The sequence below is a fragment of the Mercurialis annua genome, linkage group LG6 (genome assembly GCF_937616625.2).
Source record: "Mercurialis annua linkage group LG6, ddMerAnnu1.2, whole genome shotgun sequence".
In the NCBI taxonomy this organism is placed as follows: Eukaryota; Viridiplantae; Streptophyta; class Magnoliopsida; order Malpighiales; family Euphorbiaceae; genus Mercurialis; species Mercurialis annua.
This window is the reverse complement of record NC_065575.1, coordinates 46,738,300-46,759,947: the sequence shown is the minus strand read 5'-3', so window position 1 is coordinate 46,759,947 and position 21,648 is coordinate 46,738,300. Positions and strand designations below refer to the sequence as shown.

Genomic DNA, 21,648 nt, shown 5'->3' with positions numbered 1-21,648 from the left:
AGTTCCTGGTAGTGGCAATCGACCACTTCACCAAGTGGATAGAGGCAGAACCACTGGCAAAGATCACCCAACAACGCATAACTAACTTTTTCTTTAGATCTATCTTGTGCAGGTTTGGAATACCGAAGGTGCTGATCACAGACAACGGAAAGCAGTTCGACTCAGCAAAGTTTAGAAAGTTTTGTGCCGAGTATCAGATCGACCTAAGGTTCACTTCGGTTTACCATCCACAATCGAATGGGCAAACCGAAGTGGCCAACAGAATCCTACTGGCCGGACTAAAAAGAAGACTAGACGAGTGCAAAGGAAGATGGGTAGAAGAACTCTACAGTGTCCTATGGAACTACCGTACCACCCCTAGAGAATCAACGGGCGAAACTCCATTCGCCCTAGCCTATGGAACGGAGGCTGTAATTCCTGTAGAGATCGGCGCACCCACGCCAAGGACAGAAGACAACCAGCTAAACCTAGAAGAAAACGAAGAAGAGCTCAGGAACAATCTAGATCTCCTGGTTGAAAAAATCAACAGATCAGACATCAGGATGGAAGCCTACAGACAAAAGATGGCCAAACATTTCAACAGCCATGTAAAGAAAAGAAAATTCAAACTAGGCGACCTAGTCATGCGAAAAACCGAAGTCAAAAAAGGAGAAGCAGGAAGCGGAAAACTGCAGCCAAACTGGGAAGGACCTTACACCATCAGCGAGGTCATCAAAGAAGGAACATTTAAACTCACCAACTCCATGGGAAGAATCGTACCAAGGACATGGAACGCCAACAACTTGAGAAAAATTTAGTCACAATGGGTCGCCCTCAGATATGATTAGTTATTCCTTAAGAAGTAACATAATTAGTCAAGCGATGTTTAGTTTCAATATTGTATTTCAATTCCTCCAAGTGATGTTTAATCACAGCATTATGTTTCAATTTCTACAAGTCATATTTCATCACATTATTGTATTTGAATTTATGCAAGTATTTTAATTTACCCTTGCTCGGACAAGGAATTTCCACAGATATCGTCTCTTTACCATAGTTACCTGATTACTTAAAATATTTCCGAAGAGGAGAACTGACGAGTTCATTCCCAAAAAAGGAAAATACACAGTTAAAATATATATCGCCTAAAATAAAGAGAACAAAAATAAAGAAGGCAAGAAAATTTATATATTTTCTCAAAAAAAAAAAGAAAAGATATATATTTAAAAGAGGACGAATGCCTCACAAAAATTACAAAGGAAAATAAAATTCCTAACAAAAGAAAATATACAAATGTACAAAGTACATAACAAAAAAAAAAAAGAAAGGAAAATTCTTCCTATACAAAAACAAAAAAGAGGAATCTAAAGCTTGATGATCTCTGGCTCAACCTTCTCCGGGGCAGCCTCTTTGTTCCCCTCCAAAATATTTGGGACAGATAGCCCCTCCTGCGAATCCCGCCTGGCTGAAGAAGAAGCATCGACACGAATGTTGCCAGAACGGGTGGGAGAAGGGACATCGGCAAGACTAAGAGGATCGGACCCCGGAAGGATAGACTCCAGATCAGAAGGCCGATCCAATAAGTCCAGAGCAGCAAAAGGCCGCTCCGAAGATATAAGCAAGCCGAAGTCCTTCTCCTCAGGACTACCTCCCAAACCGGGAACAAGAGGCTTCTCGCCAGCCTTGGCAGGTTCCTGGACCCCCGGGGCAGACTGTTCGGCAACCTCAGCAGCACCTCCACCATTTTCAGACTTGATGGAGACAAACAAGTCTTGGGGAGAATCTGGCTCACTCTCACTGTTAACCCCTTCGGGAAAGCCATATAAGAACTCAACGTCCCCATCAGGATGACGCTCCAAGTAGGTACCCACAATGGCTTCAGTGAAGTCAGTCAGATCATTGGCTAGCTGGGCGGTGTTACGGCGACGCCTCTCCTTCTCACGAATCAGCCTGCCTCGCTTCAAATAAAGCCTCTTCTCAGCAACTGAGACTTTATCGTTAAGGGCCGTGACGGTGGTGTCGAACTCCTTCTTGAGATCGTCATAATCAGTACTTTTCAACACCACCTCTGCCGCCAGATTTTTATTTTCCTTCTTAAGGCGGGCGACCTCATCAGACAGCACACGCTGCTGCTTCACAGCACTCTCCCTCTCTCTGGATAATCTATCCACATCAGCACGAAGAGAGTCCAGCTTCTGAGTGCACCCGCCATGTTCGCTGCGAAGGGAGTCATACTTTCCCTTCAGCAGCTTGTACTCCGTCTTTAACTTTACCTGCATCTCATCGTCGTTAAGACGGTTGGAGCGGTATTGACGGATGGCATAAGCAACCTAAACATAAAATACAACTGAGTTAGAAAATAACCATAACAGGAAGAGAAAGGCAAAATGATGAAGTTAGAAAATAATCACCTTTGCCAGGTTGGAAAAACAATCGTCCATCAGTACGTTGTCCGGCCTCTTCAAATAATAGTCAACGTCCGAAGGGCAGCAGGAACCCCGGAAGATGTCATGGGCGACGGCAGGACAACGCACAGTAGCATCGGCCCCATACTTTTGAAGGAGCAGGTCGACCTGAGTCACCATCACATCCCTCTTAGGCCTTTTCATAGAGGGTCCCTCCCCCTCAGTATCTTCGCCCCCTGAAGAAGGAGCTCGCCTTTTGCTGCCGGTCGAAGCAGCCGTGGCAGTTTGGGGAGCAGAAGGAAGGGATCTGGCATGCTTCTCCTTCGCAGGAACCTCCATCTTATCCTTCCCCTTACCGGTGTAAGAGGGAACAGCAGGAGGAGGAGGGCTGGTGACGGGTTCTTTTATCTGGAAGCCTGGCAGCACCACCCTAGGAGTAGGGGCAGATTCATCACCCTTCTGAGAAGAAGGAGGTTTGCTTCCAGTCGAAGAAGGAACATCGCCTCCTTTCTTGGCAGGCGCCTTCTTAGCCTCAGAAGTCGGCTTGGGAATAGCTTGGGGAAGGGCCTCCCTATCTCGAGCTTCCCGGCGAGCCTTCCTGTCCTCCATGACCTTCTGCTGAAGCTCTTTGAAGTTCGGCACTGAAAAATCAAAGTAAACAAGATTCAGAAAACGATTCACAAAAATTAAAAGGGAATAAAAACTTCATGGTACAAACAAGATACCAGAAGGACTAAGAGGCATAGAAGAAATATTAAGAGGGGAAGAAAGCAGTGGTTCGCCCATATCAGGGAACTCATCTCCATTATCAGGCGATGTCTCCCTCTTGTCCTCACTCTTCTTCCTCTTCCCCCTTTTTTCACCCTGCGCTCTCTTATTTCTCTTGGAGGCAACACTTTGGTCCCACCCGAAGTAGGAATCTATCAGATTCACTACATGCACCTTAGCGCCACCTCGAAGCAGACGCAACGTCTCTTTATCAGCCTCGCTCAGGTTCGCCTTTTCCAGCTTAAGGGGCCCTTCCACAAAAACATTCGGAATGGAGCCCCAACCACCTTCCTTTTTGGCGATGACGAAGTTACCTTTCCACCGCTTCAAAGAATTGGGAAGGCCAGTGAAGGGAGATCTTCCGGGTTGCAAGTAGAAGAACTCATCGCTTTTCTTCCTTCCCAGAGAATAGATCGCCCTAACAATCTCATAGCCCACCTGTCTCTTCAGTTGGAGACCACGAATAAAAACTCCGGTCAAGTGACGGTGGGCATTAGGATGGAGTTGACCCAAGGGGATCTTAAAATTATCGAACACTTCTTGGGTGAAGAGATCGAGTGGTAGCCTCAAACCCGCCTCAAAATCTTCAACGAATAGCAACTGTTCATCATCCTTTAAGACCTGGCTAACAGCCGAGCCCTCAGATGGAATCCGAAGGCTAATGAAGGGGGGAATTTCGTACCTCGCCCTAATCCAAACAAGGGCTTCTTGACCCAGACTGATGGTCCACTCAGACAAGGGTTTTTTATTACTAGAAGATGTCCCAGAAGTCCCTTTACGTCTCTTAAAAACAAAATCCTCCTCATCTCCTTCATCATCACCCAGTCCACCATCTCCGACCTCATCTTCACCAGCATCCTCAAGGGGAGCCTCGCCCTCTGGCTCCCTGTCATCAACACCCTCTTCACTGTCAGGGATCACCTTCTGAGACAACCCTTCCTCGTCAGATGACAACTCAACGAGGGTAGCAAGAGGAACAGGGTAGGTTGGGTCACTGGCAGAACTCTCAGAGGAAGAGGAAGAAGAAGGGGAAGACACCGAAACCCCTAAAGTAGACATCCTAAAAATATACTATCTGAAAGCAAACAAGAAGAAGGAAGCAAGAAGACAAACAAAAATAGCTAAGCCACTTACTGATTGAGAGAGAAAGTCCGGTGCTATGTAACTCGAAGAAAGCCTGGTTGAGAAATAAATCAACAGAAGAAGAGAATCAGAGATAAAAATTAACAGGGAATCAGAGAGAAAAGTTAAGAGTAAAAAACTTTTAATTAAAGAATATATACCTCTTTTATACACTCGAATGCCTGACAGCAGGAAACTCCTCGAAACAATCAATGAAAAACCAAAAGTCGCGTTCTTTTATAGTCAGAAAACGCTTCAGATTCGTAACCGTTGAAAGAAACGTTTGAAATTCAAAATTGTTTCGAAAATTTCGGAAATTCGAATTTTGAAAAATTGGCGCTTCAAGTCTTTGACTTAGCAAGATTACAAGGGGGGGACATCTGATACCGACCTAATAATATTCGAACTCCAGGCATCGCCTAACAAATGCTATGCTCGCCCAACGGGTCTCCAAATCTCCCATCGCCCATGTCTGTCTCGGGCGGACTCCTCCAGGTCTGCCATCCAGGCGACCTCATCCACTCTGTTTCCTGACACCCACTACCCGGGATAATCGGGAACGTGCCTTCACCATTATCAATAATCGTGGGACAAACCCACGATTTACCAGATAACCACCGCCTTAAAATCATTATAAAAGGAAGCCACTGAATGCCGAGAAGGGTAAGCACAAATCAGACTTAAATACTCTTACACTCATTTACCTACCAAAAAACCCTCTCTGACTTAAGCATCGGAGTGGCTTTCAGGCTGAGCAAGCCTGAGGTCCTTTGAGCTTATATTTGTTACTTGTGCAGGAAAAGCAGTACAGGCGACCCTTGGAAGATCGACCTGTATCAAATACTATGTGTTAGTTGGACATTTTTGGAATCAACTGCATTACTTGTTTTCTTTTCTCTGGCAAACTTCTGTGACTATAGCTGAATAAATATTAGTATTGACTTTAATTCATTCAAAATGTGCCTTATTTGTGTTTTATTATAAAACTAAATATCGAAGCTTGCATCTGAACATAAAAAGTATTGATTCACGTAAATCTAAATTATATCAATCAATTTTGATTGTACATGCAATGGAAAGTAGATCGAAAATCGCTAACTCTATTTTCGGGCTCGAACTAATATATTGATACTACAAAAAATATAATATTTGACAACAATAATTTTACAGCTAATTTTTTTTCTGTTAAAAAACATTTGGCGGCAATAATTTTAAAAATTGATGCCTATAAACAACATTTTATAGCAACTTTTATTGTCAATTACTTAAAACAACGTTTTATTAGCATTAATATTATTATTTTTTGCTATATGTCATGTCGATAGTAACAATTTTAGCATTATTAGCAGTAAAAATATATGCTGCTAATTCTAGTATTTCTTGTAGTGTGATTATAACCCGATTACTCTGAATCGTCCTTACTGTCACGAATTATAAGACAACAGAAACTCACAGTTATAATCAAATCATTAAAATCAAGTTATACATATTAGACCACATAACGTAAATAAGTTTGTCTGACTCATATTTAATAATTGGCTTAATCACCAAAAAAACCCTCACCTTTTAGCCCCTTTTCAGTTGCACCCTGACGTTGCAATTTTGTCAATTGCACCCTAATTTGCACCTTTGGGTTTCAATTCCACCCTCAAAATTAAATTGGACTTTTTTCACTCGGAAAAAATTCATAAAAACCTTATAAAGTACTCGTTTGAACTCTTTTCCACATAAAAAGTTAAAAATGGATGACTTATTTCAATTTTTTTGAATGAAAAAGATATCAATTTAGTACTTGAGGGTGGAATTGAAAACCAAAGGTGCGAATTAGGGTGTAACTGACAAAATTGTAACGTCAGGGTACATTTGAAAAGGGGCTAAAAGGTGAGGGTTTTTTTTGGTGATGAAGCCTTTATAATTATGTCATAGTTATCTCTTCCAATTAAATTGCTTAATTCTCCTCCTCACAATTCAATCTAACTTCATATAATTATTGGCTAATTAATCACAAGCATTAAACTCAATAACTAAGATGCATTAACAAAGATAATTTTCAGATTTTAAATCATACACCCGTACTACTTACACTAATTAACTTAGCTAGATGTGGTATTGTTTGATTGGATATGTATTGATTGGTTGATTGGTTGAGTATGTGGATATGGGTTTGTTTGATGAATTATATGGTTGTTGAGTTGTATTTAGAAATCTTTAGAGTTAGGATGTGTGTTTAAAATATTTATTGATTTATGTATTATATTTAGACTCGTCGTCTACTCGTGCATCAGAGTCAGATCAAGACTAGTGGAGCAATCCCGAGTATTTTTGGAAATTTATGTATCATGAATTTATTTTATTTCTTTTGATTATCAAGTAATTTGTATTATTAATATATATATATATATATATATATATATATATATATATATATATATATATATATATATTCAAATGTTTTTTAAAATTATTATGAATTTGTTGGAACATATTTACCTATTGGACGACAATAGAAATGTGTGCGCACTGGTATGATTTGGTAAGGTATATGGTTAATATTGGATCCATGTGAGATTAGGGTAACTCAGTGGAGTCTAACTCTCGGTATTCTCATTTATGGTTAAAGGTGGTCGATGGTAATTCGGTGGAGCTCCGCTTTAGAGACCAAGACTTTTTGGACATATGATTATCGAGGTTTATATATATTATGATTTAGGATTCCATATATTTCATAAATGATTAATATATTGTTATAAATGGTTTCACAGTCTGTTTTCACTTAATGATTAATTGTAATATTATAAACTCACTTAGTAATTTTTTTTTGGTCAATCACCAAAAAGAGCAACTTATATTGCTTTAAAAGAGGCCAGATTACAACAAGCCCGGCAGGGCTAAAACAAACCCTCTAAAAAGGACCAACAAACCTAAGCCAAAACAACTACACACAAAACTTCTACAATATTACAGTCTGCTTTTAACATCAAAAGCTATTCTAGAGAAAACCCGGTCTGCATTTTGGATTTCCTTAACAAAGATGGTCTTATTCCTGGCTAGCCATATATGGTACACTGCAGCATTAAACCACAGTTTCCTGGTTTTAGCTCTAATAGACTTGCCTTTAGCTCTTCTAGTTAGGTAGCTAACTTCTCTTCTCCAGGTAAACTTGTTCCTGGAGCCATCAGAACAATCCAAAACTTTCTCCCATATTCTGGAAGAGAAACTACACTCAAAAAAGAGGTGCTCAATGTCCTCTACCTGCTGATTAAACATAGAACAAGTATTCTAGAAACAACTCCCCATTTCATAAGTTTATCTTTTGTGTTCAGTCTTCCCATTAAAGCAATCTAAGTAATGAAGGATTGTCTAGGGATCTGACCTGCAAACCAAACAATAGAGTCCCAAGCTTCTTCCTTTGCTCAGTTAACATACTTTTCCAGGCACTGTTAATAGAAAAAACGCCACTCTTGTGACCCTTCCAGACTAAAATATCATTTACTCTTTGGTTAACCCTGCTGTTAAGCTTCAGATAGTCCCAAGCCATAGTTGTTCCTGTCATCCAGAGGATCAGGCAGGGACCAACCATTATTCCTCCAAACATTAGCCACTTTAGACCCTTTAGGCACATCAGAATCCTTGATATTGATTCCTGGGAATCTATCAATGAGGGACATCCCATCAACCCAAGGATCATGCCAAAAGGAAAACAACTCACTATTCCCTAATTTCTACTCAAATAAACTTTTGATACTAGATCTGATCTTCAGAAGCTGTCTCCAAATCCATGAACTATCATAGGGCTTTTCAATGCCCCAGAAGCTCAGCCTCTTCAACTTATTAGTACTGACCCAGGTTGCCTATAAGGAAGGTTTTTGAGAGATTAAACCCCAAATATGCTTAATTATTTGACCCCTGTTATTTTTCCACTTTCAGATTTATCTTTTGTGGATGTTGTATCCTTTTGATTTCTTCTCTTTGGAAGTATTTTTATTTTGGTTATATGGTCAAACTCATTTAAAAGTCTAGACCACAGTAATATTATTAGCTATTGTATTGTATTAGAATGGTATATATTTATCGGGTAATACCTGATGGTATTGACATTGTATTCATGTTTGTCCTTGTATGGACTAGGTGTTATTATGATTGATGGATATGGAACCAGAACAACACACAAGAAACTTGATAAAGACGTTAGGCTAAGTCCCAAAGACCAGCCTCAGTAAGTCCCTGACCCAGTACACAGCTAAAACCAAATTGACTCCAGACAAGTCAATAGAGCGCCGTGATCCCATGAAATCAGAGAGACAGCTAGAAGAACAATCATACCTGTTGGATACACCACCAGAATAGTACACAAGACCCACACAAGTGGCGTTTGTCATTGACTCAGAGACATGTCTGAAGTCACTGACTCAGAGACACATGTCCGAAGTCACTGACTCAGTACGCAATGTTACCAGAGGACCAGATAACGCCCTTATCCCATGAAATCAGGGATAAGGACGGATTTTACCTAATCTCAACAAGAAGATGAACTCAAATCAGTAACAAGACTCATACTACAACATAATGACTATCTATTATATATTAATGGATCTAGGTCAGGTAAAAGACACCTTTTATTACTCATATTCACTCTAAACTCTTATCAATTCAGTCTATCTGACTTAGGCATCGGAGGGTGTTCGAGCCAACACCGGCTCGAATCCTTCTAACCTATCTTTTCTGTGTAGATTGAAGATCACACTTAGACCGGCCACATCAAGACCGGATCCATCATCACTGGAACCATCATTTGGCGCCGTCTGTGGGAACGATAATTCGTTCTTGAATAAATTTAATTTTGGTTCTCGGTGATGGACAACCATAAAAAAGATTGGAAGTGACGAGTGAAAATAAACAAATTAGAGCATAAGTGGATATCAAAATTAATATATGAAGCTGTCAAATCAAGGAAATTTATTTGATCCGAACATCTTCATCTCTCTGTGTCGTAGAAGGAATAGTTACCGTGTACCAGACGCAGACACCAGTGCAACATACAAAAACGAACAGATAAGTTTTTCCTTTTATATCACTAGTATTCAAAGTGGCTATCTTATGATGCTTGTAAGACAATGTTTAATCGTATCGATATTATAGATCTAGTAAATTATAAAAATGAATGTAGCGGAATCAAAGAAAAAACATTACTTTATTGTATTGGAGTTAAAATTTACTTGTTGAATCATTTTTACTGAAGTTTGCAATGATTTAAATGCTGCTTAATGGAATTTCAGAAGAAAAACCACTGTGAAAGACAAACTACTGTGACAGCCGGAAGAGAAACCATTGTGACAGTGAGAAGAGAAACTACTGTGACACTCGGAAAAGAAACAAATGTACCAGTCAGTAGAAAAACCACTATACTAGTGAGAAAAAAAGAGAAGGGCACCAACGAAAAGAACCAACTGACGAATAATCCCAGGCACAGATGTAGATTGACGAAGTCCCAAGCGTAGACGCAGATCTTAGGCGCAGACGTAGATCCCAGGCTCAGACACAAAAAGAACCGACATACGATTAATCCCAGGCACATATGTATATTGACGAAGTCCCAAGCGTAGACGCAGATCCTAGGCGCAGACGTAGATCCCAGGCTCAGACACAAAGATGTTACGAAAAGAACCGATAGACGATTAATCCCAGGCACATATGTATATTGACGAAGTCCCAAGCGTAGACGCAGATCCTAGGCGCAGACGTAGATCCCAGGCTCAGACACAAAGATGTTACGAAAAGAACCGACAAACGATTAATCCCAGGCACATATGTATATTGACGAAGTCCCAAGCGTAGACGCAGATCCTAGGCGCAGACGTAGATCCAAGGCTCAGACACAAAGATGTTACGAAAAGAACCGACAGACGATTAATCCCAGGCACATATGTATATTGACGAAGTCCCAGGCATAGACGTAGATCCTAGGCGCAAACGCAGATCCCAGGCTCAGACACAAAAAGAACCGACATACGATTAATCCCAGACACATATGTAGAATGACGAAATCCCAAGCGTAGACGCAGATCCTAGGCGCAGACGTAGATCCCAGGCTCAGACACAAAGACGTTACGAAAAGAACCGATAGACGATTAATCCCAGGCACATATGTATATTGACAAAGCCTAAGGCATAGACGTAGATCCTAGGCGCAGACGCAGATCCCAGGCTCAAACGCAAAGATGTTACGAAAAGAACCGACAGACAATTAATCCCGGGCACAAATATAGATTGACAAAGTCCCAAGCATATATCCAAATCTTAGGCGTAGACGCAGATCCCAGACGCAGAGATGTTATGAAAAGACAACGGGAGAGTAATCCCAGGCACAGATGTAGATTGACAAAGTCCCAAGCATATTTCCAGATCTTAGGCGTAGACGTAGATCCCAGGCACAGAGATGTTATGAAAAGAACCAACAGACGAGTAATCCCAGACACAGATGTAGTTTGACAAAGTCCCTGAACACGAAGAAAAGGCTTCATCTCCACTCGCAAAGAAAGAACAACATCATTGTTGTAAAAGACGTTGAAGGTACATAGACTATCCTTTCAATTAAAAATGAAACTTTATGCAGAAGAGTACTAACGAACATGCAGCAATAGAAGTAGAAATCAAAAATTCACAACTCGCCCAACCAAGTTTTGGGACAGTTTCAAGCAAAAGACTTTCCTCAGAGTCAAAGTGTACAGGAGGCAGATAACCAAGCAGGACCATTAAAGGCACCATACAAAGATCGAAACCAAAGCACATCGAAGGCAGACGACTAAAGTACCACAATACCCGATTCATTGAAGGATTTCTCCATCGAAAGAACCGTCCCACATGAAGGACAATTTATAGAAGGACTACTCCACCAGAAAGACCATCCACCCGAAGGATTGCTCCATCGAAAGAATCGTCCCACTCGAAGCACTATATTACTAGAAGAACATTTCCACTTGAAGGATCATCTCGTTGAAAGAACCATCCCACATGAAGGACTATTCTACTAGAATGGCAGCACCACTAGAAGAACCATTTTACTCGAAGTACGGCGGACGCAGTCAATAGTCCCAAAGAATGTAAAAGTACCTTGTTACTTTGGGTAGTGTATTCTATCTCAAAAGACTTCGGCGGGAGGACTGCGACTCTTCTCTGCGCCATCTCCACAAGAAGACTCCATGGCATCGCCAACAAAATCAGAGGAAGGATGTAGACCAACGGATCCGTGAAACATGAAAATCGTTATGAAATAAAGGGGCCAGTTCTAATTAACGTAAGAGCCCCAAAATGAAAGAACAAGAGAAGTGTTGTCCCACGAGGCAGCATGAAGAATATTCAAAAGCTAGCTAAAAATGAAAGACCAAACACACGGTCTAACCACACTATCCTCTGGAAGGGTCGCTCCCACCTTTGGACTAACAGTGTCGGGGACAAATGATTACTCCTCTCTCGGAGAATCCTCTACACAATCACGAAATAAAAAGGCTACGGGCCTAGACGATGTTCTCCTCTGGCAGGGTCGCTCCCTCCTTTGGACTAACAACACCAAATGCATTGATTTTCTCTTCATTAGGAGAATCTTCAAACTTTATCACTTTTCGATGCCTCCAAAAAAAAGCTAGTCGCAGCCTTATGACACAGACGCATGACATAGTCAACAGTTTGATTCTTTACAAATAAAGAAAAAGCAAGACGCATCCATAAAAAGCACGTAATTGTTCTCCGAAAAGGGGGAGTCTACCACAAAGACCCCCCTAAAGAAAAGTACAAAAAAAGAAGTACTACCTCACAAGGTAGCACAAAAACAAAGTAAAAGAAAGCTAGCTACATGTCCTACATACGGCCTACACCTTTTCCTCTAGAAGGGTTGCTCCCTTCTTTGGACCAATCGCATCTCCTTCAGGAAGTGAATCTTCGACTGGGTCCACGTCACCCAGCTCCTTGTCTGACACACTGGACCCAGTCCCATAAGTAACACCAGTAAAAGGAAGGATTGTCTCAAGTACAGTCAACGACTCAGAGGTGAAGAAGGCAACCACGCTTTATTCGCAGCAACCTTGACCGCAACGCGCTGACCCAACGAAGTTAAAATCCAAGAAACCAGACTCACAAATATAAAAGAAAACACCTAAAGCAATGAAAGAAGCAAGATGAGTCGAGATCATGAAATCAGAGGAAACAAGGATGAAATAATTGAATGAGGAAAAAGTAGAAAAGAAGCATTTAAGAGGAAGCAACTAGAAAACCGTTAAGCGGTTACCTACGCAAAACGTGGTGACCTGGCAGAGGTATAAGGAATTTCAAAAATCTAAATTTTGAAAATTCAAAAACTAAAGAAGCAATTAAAGCCTAACAGAGCAGATTAGTATCACAGTTCGGCCCAAGAACGAGCCTCTTAGAAGCAGGTGGGTCGAGAACCAAGCCCAATTGGAAGCTAAACAAACAAGCATAAATACTTGAAGACATGTTTCTCGGGAGGGACTAATGATGGATATGGAACCAGAACAACACACAAGAAACTTGATAAAGACGTTAGGCTAAGTCCCAAAGACCAGCCTCAGTAAGTCCCTGACCCAGTACACAGCTAAAACCAAATTGACTCCAGACAAGTCAATAGAGCGCCGTGATCCCATGAAATCAGAGAGACAGCTAGAAGAACAATCATACCTGTTGGATACACCACCAGAATAGTACACAAGACCCACACAAGTGGCGTTTGTCATTGACTCAGAGACATGTCTGAAGTCACTGACTCAGAGACACATGTCCGAAGTCACTGACTCAGTACGCAATGTTACCAGAGGACCAGATAACGCCCTTATCCCATGAAATCAGGGATAAGGACGGATTTTACCTAATCTCAACAAGAAGATGAACTCAAATCAGTAACAAGACTCATACTACAACATAATGACTATCTATTATATATTAATGGATCTAGGTCAGGTAAAAGACACCTTTTATTACTCATATTCACTCTAAACTCTTATCAATTCAGTCTATCTGACTTAGGCATCGGAGGGTGTTCGAGCCAACACCGGCTCGAATCCTTCTAACCTATCTTTTCTGTGTAGATTGAAGATCACACTTAGACCGGCCACATCAAGACCGGATCCATCATCACTGGAACCATCAATGATTATCTAATTATGCATGATTTGGAGTCTCGGATTGTGCCGAATATTTATCTCTTGGAGTCTAGGTTGTCTCTGAATAGTAATAATTTTTCTAAATGTATGTTAGATGGATAGTTTGTTTAGATTTGTTACAGGTCTCAGAGCCAACACAATATTCCCTAGCGCCAGTCACAGTCTGTGATTTTGGATCGTGACAATGCTAAAAAGATTATTCATTGAAATTTATTTATTTTAAAGTTTAATTTGTTTTAATGGTTATATGGTTAAAAACCGAAAAACTAAACCGTTTTAAATGATTTTACGATTTAATGGTTAACTTTTTTTTAAAGTTTAGATTTTTTGAAAAAGAAATCATACTATTATGAACCGGTTTATAAATTATCCTTATAGACCGGTTAACCGGTCCATGCCCACCCCTATAATATAGTAATATATATTTTATATAAAGATTCACCCGACATCTTGTTTATCATATAATATTTCGAATCTAATTGCATCAAATTTAATTTCTACAATGCCTAGAAAAAGATGGAATAATTGCAAAATATAATTAGTAGATATCAAATGAAAGAATGCAATTTATTTTAATAAGGAATTCATATACACTTGGTTCGAATTGTCTTGGCTAAATTGAGTATTGATGACATGGCTAAACTGATAAACATTTTGTGCTAGAGCATTAGCTATTGAGTTTATTGTTTTCTTTTTCTTCTGAGACCTTGGAGAATCATCATCCTGCACCTCCAACAGCGATGGAGAGCACGACGATGAACAAGATGGTTCCGACGAGCAGCGTTTGTTAGTCATTCTAATCGGCTCATAATCAACTGAGCCAATTAAATGAGGAAAATTGAGCTTAGCTTTACAACCGCGCATTTCAAATGCAGCTCTATCATAAGCCAGCGCCGCATCTTCTGGTGTCTCGTAAGTACCAAGCCAAATTCTAGCTCCATGTCTCTTCGGATCTCTAATCTCCGCCGCGTATTTGCCCCAGGGCCTCCTCCTAACACCTTTATACTGCGACCCACTAGACTGCGCGTTTTTTGCCCTAGATGGTGCATTTTCTGCCGTGGTGACTGCTTCTTGAGGTCGACGGTCATCCGGCTGCATTATAGTATCCTCGACCTTGGAATTGGAATCAAACCGTAGATCAATAAAACTAATATCGATATCCTGCGAATCTTCAAACTTAAGAGATGAATCGTCGAAGGTTTGAAAATCATCTTCAAGTAAAGAATGTAATGAGGTATTTTTTAGGGTTTCAAAGTCATCTTTGAGAAGATAATCTTGGATTGACTCCAAAGAAGTGCTAATTTCTCCAAACATTTCGATGATCAGAAGGAAAAATAGAAGTTGATAGTAGTGAGTTTTGAGTGAGTGACTGTGAAATTTGATATTTATAGTGAGTTTTCTTTTTCCTAGGAGATGAAGATAAGGTTATTTCCATGAAAGTGCATCTCATTCTATTTATTTATTCAATTATTTCACGTGGTTCTAATCAATAAATTATTATATTTCCTTTTATGGGTTGACAATAGTATAGTTTGGAATCTCCATAATTATTTGTCGGATTGAGGAATTGCCCATGTGCTGATAAACTAAATCGATAAATGACAAAACAAAATGGCTTCGTGTCCCTAGTCACACTCATTCTATTTATTTTACAATTTCAGGAGATCAGTCCGTTGCTTCCTTCCAAAATACTACATAATTGAATAGAAATATAGGATGATGAAAAAAAATATTCTTATATTTTCTTATCAAATATATGTGAATTTTTTTTATAATTAGTGTCATTCTACGTGTTTTACGTGGCTCGTAGTGTGACTTGTTAAATTATCGAATAAATTAAAAATAATAGTTAATTTAGAATAGTTTATCTTATTAAATACTTTAGATGACTATTTTAATTGTTTAATTTTTTTAATTAATACTTAAATTTTATAATTATAGAGTATTTAATAAAAAATATAAAATAATAATTAAAATAGTAATTTATTGAAATAGTTTACCTTATTTAGAATTCTATATAATTAAAAAATAATTAAAATAGTAATTATTAATTAGTCAAAAGTGCGTATAAATTTAATATATGGACCGGACTTAAATAATAAATATTCGGACCTGACTCGTACTTGCATAAAATATAATTAAGCCCGCTCAGGCCTGGTCCGATCTTGAGCCCGTTCACATCCGATCTAAAAAAAGGTCTACATATATAATAAACTATTTTATTCAATAAAATTACTTTACTCTTGACTTAATCAAAAGATTAGTAATCAATCCATTATTTTTGGTGTGCAGGCTATTTAAGTGCATGTAAAACCTTTTCTTCAAATATTTTTGTACCACTATATTAAATGGCGTGGTCTGGTGCATATGATGAATAATATTGGTGATTTTTGCTTATTTTGAACATTAATTTATGAAATAATTATAGGAATAGTATAATAATAATGCTATAATATCAATTGAAATAGACTATTAGTACAAATTAAAATTTTCTGCTTATACAACATTATCCTTCTACCTTTGAACCTAATAGATGTGACTAATTGGTGCTTATTCTTTTTTTTTGGATAAATGATAAGTAGATTAGCACACTCACAAAATGCGGGCGGCAAAAGAGTCAAAGAAACAAACTAAGAAAAATTACAGAAAAAATCTAAAGTTCGAAAAACATCATTCCCGTTGAAAGGAAAGCTTGGATTCTTTGCACGGTAAAAATCGACTGACTTGCAAATTGTCTTGAATATCAAGTTATTTAGATCTTCCGCCTCGTCGTTGAAAACTCTCTTGTTTCTAGCTTTCCAGAGGTGCCAAACTCCGAAGAACCAAAACAACTTCCAAAGAGAACGATATCTGCCCGAAGCCAAGGAAATCCAATACAAGAAGAAATTCTCAATTGAGTTTGGGGCAACCCAACTAATGTTACACTTCAGCAGAATAGTAGACCAGAAGGACCAAGCGTAGCTACAATGAAGGACGATGTGAATTGCGGTTTCGTCGAAGTTACAGTGTGAGCATCCCCCTTGATTTTCATTAAGGATTCCACGCCTTATCAATAAAGAATTGGATGAGATACGGTCCCGAGCCAACAACCAAACGAAAAACTGAATTCGAGGGGGTATATGTTCTTTCCAAATCACCGGAGCAAGAAAAGAAGTTTCTGTCCGATTCTGAACAGTAGAAGAGGAGACAAGCATTGACATTGTTGCTGATGTGTACTTATCAGAACGGAGCCAGCTGAAGTCATCTGGAACGCTGATCATGAGATGCGACGGCAGCAGCTCTAACAACGACGCAAATCTCTCCTGCTCTCCAATTCTGAGGCGCCTGGACCAGCAGAAATGATTGAAACTCTGAGTTTGATGATTAAACATTGAGGCAACATTGATATCCTGGTTTCTACTTAGGCGATAGAGATCTGGAAATAAATCAATAAGAGGAGTTTGTAACCATCTATCTTTCCAGAATCGCGCTTGGTTCCCGTCTCCAAGCAAAATAGAAACAGAATTCATGAAAGTGTTCCAAACAACCCTATCCTTAACACAAAGCTTATAGATACCTTTCCAAGTGTGAGAAAGAATGTTTACGTTAACTGTTTCAATATTAGACCAAGAGGACAAGGTGGAGCTATTCGAGACTACCGCAAACCAGAGCGAGTGTTTGTCGCAAACCATCAATTTCCAAATCCATTTCAAAAGCAAACAAATGTTTTTATTTCGGATAGGGGTGATATTAAGACCCCCGGCACTGAATGGTGTGCAAACGTCTGTCCAACCAACTTTGCTAAAGCTTGGACTATCAACTCTCCCATTCCAAAGAAATCTACGCATTACACGTTCTAGGACAGCCCCTACGGCTTGAGGAATACGCAGAGACCCAAGAAAATAAACCGGCAGACTGCATAAGACCGATTTAACAAGAATAAGCCGCCCTGCAGGGGACAAAAGATTGCCTCTCCACGAAGTCAGTTGACTAGTGAAATTATTAATAACCGGATCCCAAAGCCTTGGACCAACCGTTCTGTCAGATAACGGAAGCCCCAAATATGTAATCGGAAGCGCTTCAACTTTACACTTCAGAATTTCTGACGCTCGAACAAGGGAATGAGTGTCAACGTTGATGCCGATTATGGAAGATTTTCGATAATTAATCTTCAAGCCTGAGATGACTTCAAAGCATCTTAAAATACGCAATAAATTCTCAATCATAAGCATATCATTGGGAACAAAGAGAAGAGTGTCATCTGCAAACTGCAGGATAGAGACAGGGTCATTTAAACCATCAACGCGCACGCCGGAAAGCAGCCCCAAATCTGCCGATTTTTCCAAAATTGCTCTAAGACTTGCCACCGCTAAGACAAAGAGCATTGGAGAGATCGGATCACCCTGACGAACTCTCTCCCCATGAAGAAATTATCTATTGGGCTACCATTGAGTAAAACGGAGAGCTGGGCTGAATCAAAGCAGGAGGTAATCCAGCTAATCCATTTTGAGTCAAAGTTCATTCTGCTCAAAGTTTTCAAAATAAAATTCCAGGATATCGTGTCAAATGCTTTTTTGAAATCCAATTTAATTAGAAAAGCTTGTTCTCTCCGACGTTTAACCAGATGAATGATCTCCGAAGCGATCATATGGCAATCATGGATACTTCTCCCTTTAATAAACCCAAATTGGTTCTCCGAAATAACCGAAGGTAAGAGAGGAGCCAAACGGTTAGCTAGCACTTTTGAAATAATTTTGAATACTCCGTTAATCAAGCTGATCGGTCTAAAATCCTTAATATCCGAGGCACCTTTAAATTTCGGCAACAACACTAAAAATGCCGTATTTAAACCCACAGGAAAAGAAGCCGAGCGAAAAAATTCCTGAAATAAAATAATAAAATCTTGCTTTAGAATTTTCCACGCCTTTTTGTAAAAAAAATTATTGAAGCCATCCGGACCCGGAGCTTTGTTGTCGTCACAACTCAATAAGGTAGCAAGAATTTCCTCTTCCGAAAATTGGGCTGAAAGGAATGAAGCTTGGTCATCTGCTAACATACGGATAGGGAGGGAATCAAGGGAGAAGCTGATATAAGGTTGCTGCGCAAATAATTCTTTATAAAAAGAATGAACCTTCTGCTGAATAACTCTTGGGGAGCTATAGTAGATACCGTTGATGCATATATCAGAGATTGCATTACTGTGGGAGTTCATTGAAGCTATAGTATGAAAATATTTCGTATTCCTGTCCCGTGAAGATTCCAATTAAGTCTAGATTTTTGTTGCCATAGAGATTCAAGATGCTTTGAAACCTGCTCGAACTCGGAGTAAAGGCTGCCCAATCTAGTCATATCGTCTTCCTCAAGGTTTGCAAAATCTGATTTAGCTTCAATTGCCGAAATGTCAGACTTAACTCCTTCTAACTTCACATTTAAGTCGCCAAAAATATCACGGTTCCATGTCTTAATCGCAATCCTTAGCTCCCAAAGCTTAACCACAAGGTTAGCGTTGGGCAGCCTATGCGCGATAGAAATCCAGGAAGAATCAACAAAGCCGCTGAAATCTTTATGAGACCACCATGCATTAATCGATTTGAACGGCTTTGGGCCCCAATTCCTTGGCAAATCCGAGGTGAAGATGATAGGTATGTGATCAGAAAATGATTTCGGAAGCGCCCGTAGCACGCAATTCGGCCAAGCAGTAAAGGCCGAGGGAGACAAGAAACACCTATCTATCTTAGAACGAGCTATTCTGTTTTGCCAAGTAAAAAATCTACCTTGAAGGGGAGACTCCACAAGGTTAGATTCTGAAATAAATGAAGAGAAAGCTAGCATTGAAGTAGAGAAATGCTCACAGTTAAACCTTTCCGAAGGGTCTAAAATATCATTAAAATCGCCCACCACAATACAAAGAAAATCAGATAATAATTCAGGAAGAAGATCACGCCACAAAGAAGCCCGGTCACGAGCGCAATTACTAGCATATACCAGAATGAACCTGATACTAATATCACCCCAAATAAAATCTACACTAATCCACCTGTTAGCTTTATAAATTCTCGATGGAGAGATCAACTTCGGGTTCCAAAAGCATAAAAGACCACCCGAAGCACCCACCGAAGGGACAAAACTATAATCAAAATCAAGATTAGGCCAGAGTAAACGCACACTGAAATCGTCAAACGATTCTCTCTTCGTCTCTACTAATCCTAGAAGGGCAAGTTTCTGAGATAAAATCATAGAACGAATAAAACGAGCCTTACGAGCAAATGTCAAACCACCTCGACAATTCCAAGAAACAAAATTGAAATTTTGCGACATAATAAAAAGAAGTAACCTGGATTGGGAAAGGGAAATCAAAGAATGACTTCCTGATCCTTCGCAATTCCTTGCGATAAAATCTCCAATATACCCGTCTCATTCTCTTCTGAAAATAGTCCCAATTTCAGTCCAACCTCCCATGTTTTTTTAGCTTCCTCGTCTGCACATAATTTGACACAAATTTGTTTAGACCTGTTCCTGATTAAGCTATCCGAGAAGGAGGACTCAGAGCTACCGCGCATTTGGGATAAAGAGGTTAAGTTTCCAGCAAGAGTTATCCTCTTATTTTTCCTCCTGTGAGTGATGAAAGGCGTGACCTCATTGAGTGATGAACTTCCTTGTAAAACCTGCACTTCGTTAGGTATGGAGCTGCTCTTGGAACCGTCTGGCACTGACATAGCTGGAGAAGAAGAAGACCTGTCATCTTGCGTTTCTAGGACAACTTCAAAGACTGGAGAAGAGCGAGGCGAGTTCCTCGTAGCTCCCTCAAAATTCTGTTTATGATCTTTGACATCAAAATCACGGACTGAGGGACTGCCCATAGATTCGTCGGAAGAATTTGAGTTCGAATAAGTATCGCTAGCGTCATCCAACATGATTGGAATGTCTGATTCCGAGATATGAATTGAAAATTCTGAACCTGCAATCTGAATAGTCATAGACTCCTGGATGAAGGTTTTGGACGTGGAGATCAAAACAGAACCTGTATCAAGCCTTTCTCTAGAAAAAACCAATGGGTGAACTGTTATCGCATCTCCAAAACGATTACCCACCTGCATGAAAAACTTCTCTTCCCATGCGCATAGAGGAATTCCCACAATGTTTAGCCAGACAAATCGAGAAGAGCCGACTGTTGAAGCATCCGTTTGTTTGATTGAAGAAAAGAAGTCCAATAAAGAAGGGAAAGAGATTGACTCAAAGACTTCTTTGGCAACTTTAGATTCAAATTTGATCAACAAATCCATCCCTCCCATAAAAGAAATAGAGCTGAAGGCAATCCCCTTATCTCCCAAGAAAGCTACTGCCCGTAGAATAGATTGAATATTCCTAACAGAAACTATTACAGAATCCGTTAAAGCAGATAAGGAATCCAATGAAGGGCAGAATGAAAAAGGTGCAACGCGCACAGCCTGTGCATACGAACGATTATCTCTAAAAGTCGGGTGGAGGATTTCCTTCTTATTTCTAGTCGCAGACGCAGAATGCACAACTTGCCCAGGAGGAATACGGTGACTCTGAGGGTATCGTGACTCGAAAGCCCTAATGCGATAGTAACCTATGTTAACGCTATTAAGGCGTCTCCTGACTGTGGACAAATCTTCCTCGGGATTAGGTCGAAAGAACCCAAATCTTCGATTCTTGACATTCCTTTTCTTAGCTAGTGTTACTCGCCCTGCTACACCAAATTTCAGGAAAGCTTGCTGAAGGTGTATATATGTCCAATCATCCGGAAAATTCTCGAAGTAGAAGACCGTGGAGGGTTGAGAAAACGCCTGGTGAGGTGGGGAGGGTTGAAAACTGGCCGGATTATGGTGGTTTTTGGTGGTGTTTAGTCTAGGGTTAGGGTTAGGGTTTAGGGAGGAGAGAGACATCAGATTTTACTTCCTTTGAGTGTTGACTTATTAATTGGTGCTTATTCTTATCATCGAGTTATTTCAATTTTTATTTTGATTAAAATAGTATACAGTATATTATATATAATAATATGAAAAATGTTTCAGAATTTTAATTAATGTGATCGGATATTAAACTCTGTAGATCATTAGACTTTACTCAAATTACAGAAAGATCACTAAAAAAATTTTTGTTACAAAATGGTCATTGAACTATACCTTTTACTACATAAATGTTTATGTTGTTACAAAAACAACACTAAACTTTTCGTGAATTACAAAAATGTTACTAGG

The 21,648-nt window shown here is 39.6% G+C and overlaps 3 protein-coding genes across 3 annotated transcripts; all 3 read right to left on the bottom strand.

Moving 5' to 3' along the window:
• Window positions 1-766: 766 nt before the first annotated feature.
• On the bottom strand, window positions 767-5,110 carry LOC126687964 (uncharacterized). Its single transcript, XM_056106248.1, has 4 exons — window positions 4,436-5,110; window positions 4,287-4,329; window positions 2,391-3,025; window positions 767-2,309 (listed from the first exon to the last, which is right to left on the bottom strand). Coding segments are annotated over exons 2-4 (1,602 nt in total). The 5' UTR covers window positions 4,288-4,329; window positions 4,436-5,110; the 3' UTR covers window positions 767-1,343.
• An 8,880-nt stretch (window positions 5,111-13,990) lies between these two features.
• LOC126686799 (ethylene-responsive transcription factor 13-like) lies at window positions 13,991-14,784 on the bottom strand. Its single transcript, XM_050381038.1, has one exon. The coding sequence runs from the start codon at window positions 14,756-14,758 to the stop codon at window positions 14,012-14,014; it is 747 nt and encodes a 248-aa protein (XP_050236995.1). The 5' UTR covers window positions 14,759-14,784; the 3' UTR covers window positions 13,991-14,011.
• Window positions 14,785-18,640: 3,856 nt separating this feature from the next.
• Window positions 18,641-19,741, bottom strand: LOC126687962 (uncharacterized). The gene has a single exon (XM_050382514.1). The coding sequence runs from the start codon at window positions 19,739-19,741 to the stop codon at window positions 18,641-18,643; it is 1,101 nt and encodes a 366-aa protein (XP_050238471.1).
• Window positions 19,742-21,648: the final 1,907 nt, after the last annotated feature.